This window comes from Rhagoletis pomonella, unplaced genomic scaffold (genome assembly GCF_013731165.1).
Source record: "Rhagoletis pomonella isolate Grant_MI unplaced genomic scaffold, Rhpom_1.0 Rhpom_scaffold_00347, whole genome shotgun sequence".
Lineage (NCBI taxonomy): Eukaryota > Metazoa > Arthropoda > Insecta > Diptera > Tephritidae > Rhagoletis > Rhagoletis pomonella.
In genome coordinates this window covers 88,579-93,444 of record NW_023458901.1, presented here as the reverse complement: position 1 = coordinate 93,444, position 4,866 = coordinate 88,579, and the positions used below count along the sequence as shown (strand labels likewise).

General features: G+C 34.9%; 1 protein-coding gene across 1 annotated transcript; it reads right to left on the bottom strand.

The window, feature by feature from the left end:
* Nucleotides 1-7: 7 nt before the first annotated feature.
* LOC118750661 lies at nucleotides 8-4,626 on the bottom strand (the record flags this gene model as incomplete). Its single annotated transcript, XM_036485394.1, is given in 5 exon segments — nucleotides 8-19; nucleotides 85-252; nucleotides 539-672; nucleotides 2,465-2,646; nucleotides 3,705-4,626. Coding segments are annotated over 5 exon segments (1,281 nt in total), but the record flags the coding sequence as incomplete, so codon positions are not given.
* Nucleotides 4,627-4,866: the final 240 nt, after the last annotated feature.

Below are 4,866 nucleotides of genomic sequence, written 5' to 3'. Positions count from 1 at the left end.
AGTGTTTACGCGTTTCTTGCTACAAATGTAAAGAATATAGTAAAAAACAGATAACTCCATTTAATATTTTCAAATATCGCTTACAGTCAGAATGCGTATGCGTCGATAATAGACACTGAAGAGCGAAGCCAAATCTCCAAGAAATCGAATGATAGTGTGAACGGCACATATCCCTTTTTCTATCCGTTCCAAACAGTTTTCAATTAAGTTCGGAAATGCAAATATATAGCTAAACACTAGTTGCCATTCTTCCTAGAATAGAAAATTCTCGTTTTTTTTTACAGTTTCTTTCGATTGATGTTAGATTGCTATTCTGTGCACTTGACAAATAATCCAGCTCTATTTTCAAACATTTTCGCATTAAACTATGCCGCTAAGACTTCGTCTGTATTTTACTAAATTTGTTGTGCATTTTTAAAGCGCCTAAAATTAAATTTTTTTGCAGCATAGTTTTAGTCGTAGTTCTTTTGACAAATAGTCAAAATTAAGAACCTGTCAAGTGTACAGAATTCGCGGTAAATGTAAAGAAGCCATTTACTTCTTCGTCAAGTAAAGTCCAATCAATATTATCCAGGGAGGGCAGGTCTCCATAGTCACCGTTTTCCACTTTTTCATCAAATCGCCGAAGCAATGATTCAAGCCGCGCGGAGTTATACAAAATAAATGCAGCGCCTGTTAAATGAAAGCATTAACGTTCATTTAGTTTGCTGCAGTATAAATAAATATTATGTACATATATCCCCTACTAACGAAAGTTCCCGAAATTTTAACGAAATCTTTAGGAGTAACGCAAATGGGAATTTCAAAGAAAATCTTATAAAAATAAACTTTCTGTACGATTTCTTAAAAAAAAAAATGTGAAAGATATCTTCACGGCGCACATAGGAGTAGTTATGCAGAAAAATCGGTCTAAAGTCAGATTTACCAATTGTTGCAAAAGTCCAGCAAAAGATACTATTCCTAAAGCTAAATACCTGATCTACTGAATGATGGCCATGAAAACTCCCTCCGCTGCTTTCCATTTGACATATGTAAACCTGAAAATAGTCAATGTTGTGATAGTTTTTTTTTCTCCACGCTTTCAGTCGTTCTACCTGTTTCTGACTGAAGACTTTTTTCAAAAAAACACCTTTTGAACATGGACGAATAGGGCCATTTCTATCACTTAAGACTAAATTTATGTAAACTGCTTGTAATATGCCCTCTTTTAGAAAATTCAAAATTAGTTATTTTGGTTGAATATTTTTAAAAATTGGTATTTTTGTTTACTTATCAAGGTTTGTTAAAGTTTTGTTCCTTGCAATATATGTAAATACAGTTATCTTTGAGCAATTAAAGAAAAATAATTTGCTCGCATGTGCTCTATTTTGATTTTTGAAGGACGCAACACGTTGAGCCGTAAAATTGTAATTTTGGATTTCATTTACAGAAATGTTCAATGTTTAGTTGTAAGATTAATCGCATTAACAGGTATAAGTTTGTCCTTTAATTTGGTAAAAGTTACGTAACTATTGAATACCATTCGTCAAAGATCCATGAAAAACCCCGATCCATCGCTAGTTTTTTTTTTTTCTTCATCTGACTTAACAACTTAAAAATATAAGAAAACGAATTCCGAATACCCTTTAATTATAAATCTGGCCAATTGTCTCCAATCGGCTTCGGCGAGAACGATTATGTCCTTAAAACAATTTACCGAATTCTTTTTTATTTTTAAGTTATTTATTTAATTGAATTTGAAAAAGCATCATAACTTCAGTAACGAAAATTTTTGCACAATTCGCAGTTATTCGCAATCAAGAGTCGGTCTATAAGGACGAAGTGCATATCCGAACTCGTCGATAAATATGTATGTTCTAGTAGGAAAGGAATTGCGTTCTTGTCTTTTTCTGAAAAAGTTTTTTGTGGACTTATGGTAACTGAATATAACTAAATTTTTGACGATAATGATCCTAAGATAAGTGTAATTAGTAATTTGTATTCTATAAATCCCTTATTATGGTTAATTTTCATGATTTATTTAATTACTGCGTAGAAAAACACATAAAATAACTTTAACCGGTTTTACTATGCAAATACTCCTCTGTGGGCGCAGCATTACTTTACCGATTTTCTTTTGAAATTTCGTAACCACTGAGTTCAATGAATACCATTAATTTCTTCATGATACAATGATCGTAACTAAGCCATAGTAGTGTGGAACCACCCTTGAGGTAACACCTTTCCGATAAAAACAAAACAATATCGAAAACGTCCAAACTTATCCAGTGGCATACATAAAAAATTGAAAACCTTCCTCCTTTTTTGGAGTCGGTTAAAAACACTAATAAATCTGGTATTTTTTGAAATGGGACTTTGGTATATGAACGTTTGAGAGAGCCAAGTAACGAAATATCTAAAGTTTCAAATAGTGTCTTTCGCACTGATTAGGACACGATATGTATGCATGCACATTTTTATGTACCTTTTGTGCTTCCTTTTCCACTTCGAATTATTTGTACTGGACTTGAAAAACGTACTTCCATTAAGTCAACAGTGACTGCCGCTGCACCTAAGCGCGTCAATAACGCGTTAAACCTTGAATCGTCTTTTACCCGAACACCATATTTGTGCATAGCCATTAAACACATATCATTCGAACGACAACTGTAAAATAGAATATACATCATGGGCATATATATAGGCATACATATCGCACACCCTCTTCAAAAGAGGCACAACTTAAAATATAGTTATTTATGTAGATTTTTTGCATAAATCATTTCGCAGGATTTAATAATAATAAATTGGCGCTTACACATATTTTAGTGCTTGGCCGAGCTTCTCCTCCGATTTGTAGCGTGCGCTTTGATGTTGTCACACAAAGGGGAGAGACCTACTGTTTTACGCAGACTGCGAACGGCGATTGTATTTTTATGAGAATCTGTTTTTCATGTCAGAAATACAATCGGAGGTCTGCCATTAGTTGCGTTTTTTTACTCATTTCCAGTAAAATCCAGTAAAAGTTTTTACGAATTTTCATGTTTTGGCGTTTTCGTACGCAAAAACTTGCAAAGTAGGGGAAATTGAGAGAGCGAAAAATGACAGCTGAAGTTGCAAGTTTTTACTGGATTTTACTGGATAAATTTTTACTTGTAAGAATTTGCCAGTACGAAAAACAGCTGATCGCATGTTGCTGGATGAAATTTAAACTAATAAGGAAACTTTTCGTGGCTTTTTATTGTTGAATTTCACACAATAAACCTATTTAAATACAAAATATATTGTTTTATAAGGAATTTGCTGCGAATAAACAACCAATTTATCAGCTGTTCATGAAACTTGCAAATTATTACTGGAAAAGCGTTCGCGTACTTTTTTGCAAATGTTTTCTATGAGAGCGAATTCTTAGAAATAAAGTTACTGGAGAGTTACTGGCAAGTTACTGGATAATTTGTAAAAAAACACAACTATTGCCTGCCGAGGGGTGACCGCTGTTAAGAAAAAACCTTTTGAAACCAGACCCTGCGGAGTGGAAGCGCGCACTGCTTACCACTACACCACAGCGGCCGCCAATCCGTCTCCAATTAATGCAAGTTTTTTTCTTTATGATTATATTTTCTAACTAGAAAATTACTCTTTTACCTCTTTTTGAGTTGTACCTATTTTGAGGAAGGTATGCGATATGTATATATGTATGTATGTGTATGTAAATGATAGTATACCTTAGGTACTCACTGGTTTTCAATTTGGTCATTTTTCCGGTAAGCGGATCAATGACTAAACCACTACGTATTGTTGCGTATCTCAACTTACTAGGGGGAATAACCGTTGGATGTGGCAATGGTTTGCCAGCAGTACTTGTTACAGTCAATTGCAAAACAGATGGACCATTACCTTTTTTGGCATCGATACCGTCCTCTTCTGTTACCACAGTCCACTGGGAGTATTCTAAAACTCTGCGCAAAATTGCTTCTAAAAGTTTTGCACGATAAAACGATAGTTCTTTAACTTCCTCTTCTGGTTGTTTAGTAGAGCTTATCAATACACAAAGGTTAGGATCCTTTTTTAGGTTGCCATATCTTCGTGTATGAGTTTTTTCTTTTAACACTTCTCGAAGCAGCATTCCCATTGCTACACGCCGCTGTAGAAACAAGAAACAACGCTCTTTATCAATACGTATTCGTTCAATTGGAAATTCCCAGCATGCAGCCGCATTCAGAAACTTTTGTTTTGCTGCATTAGAAGTATCTTCCTCCCCCTCCGTAAACATTGCAAATGCAACTTCACGAATCTTGTAGCCTGTTTCCTTACAACAGTTCTTCCATAAATCTAGACTACAGGGAAAGCTGAATTCGCCATGGGGTTCCAATTTTTCTCTATGTACACGAATGAAACTGAATACATTTTTCGGTAGGTCTGCTGCAGGAAATAGAATCGGTTTTTCAAGTAAATATGAGCACAAAGCTGTGACTATTGATGATGTTGGATTAAACATTTCCTTTTCCATAGTTTTGTTTTGACTCCTCGTTCTGAACGTCAAAAATAAATCGACTCACAGGGATTTGAATAGAGATGGAACACAATAAATGGCACTACCGATAGCATCGATTGTTTCCAATTATCCCAATATCGATTGTCTGTTAACTTGCGTTGGAATAAAGGTTGACAATTGAGAATGTATCACCGACCGTCTTCACGTGCAGGAAAGTCTCGTTCGCGTGACGACGCATGCGATATCCCGCACGTGTAGACCGATAAAAATACGATGCAAAACTTTGACTATGCAAAAGCCTTTGGACCTTATGAATAAAAACTAAGCAATTGCTTCTTAAAATTTCAAACCTTTTACTCGACGTATTCAAATAAATTTAAGTAAACGGTCTG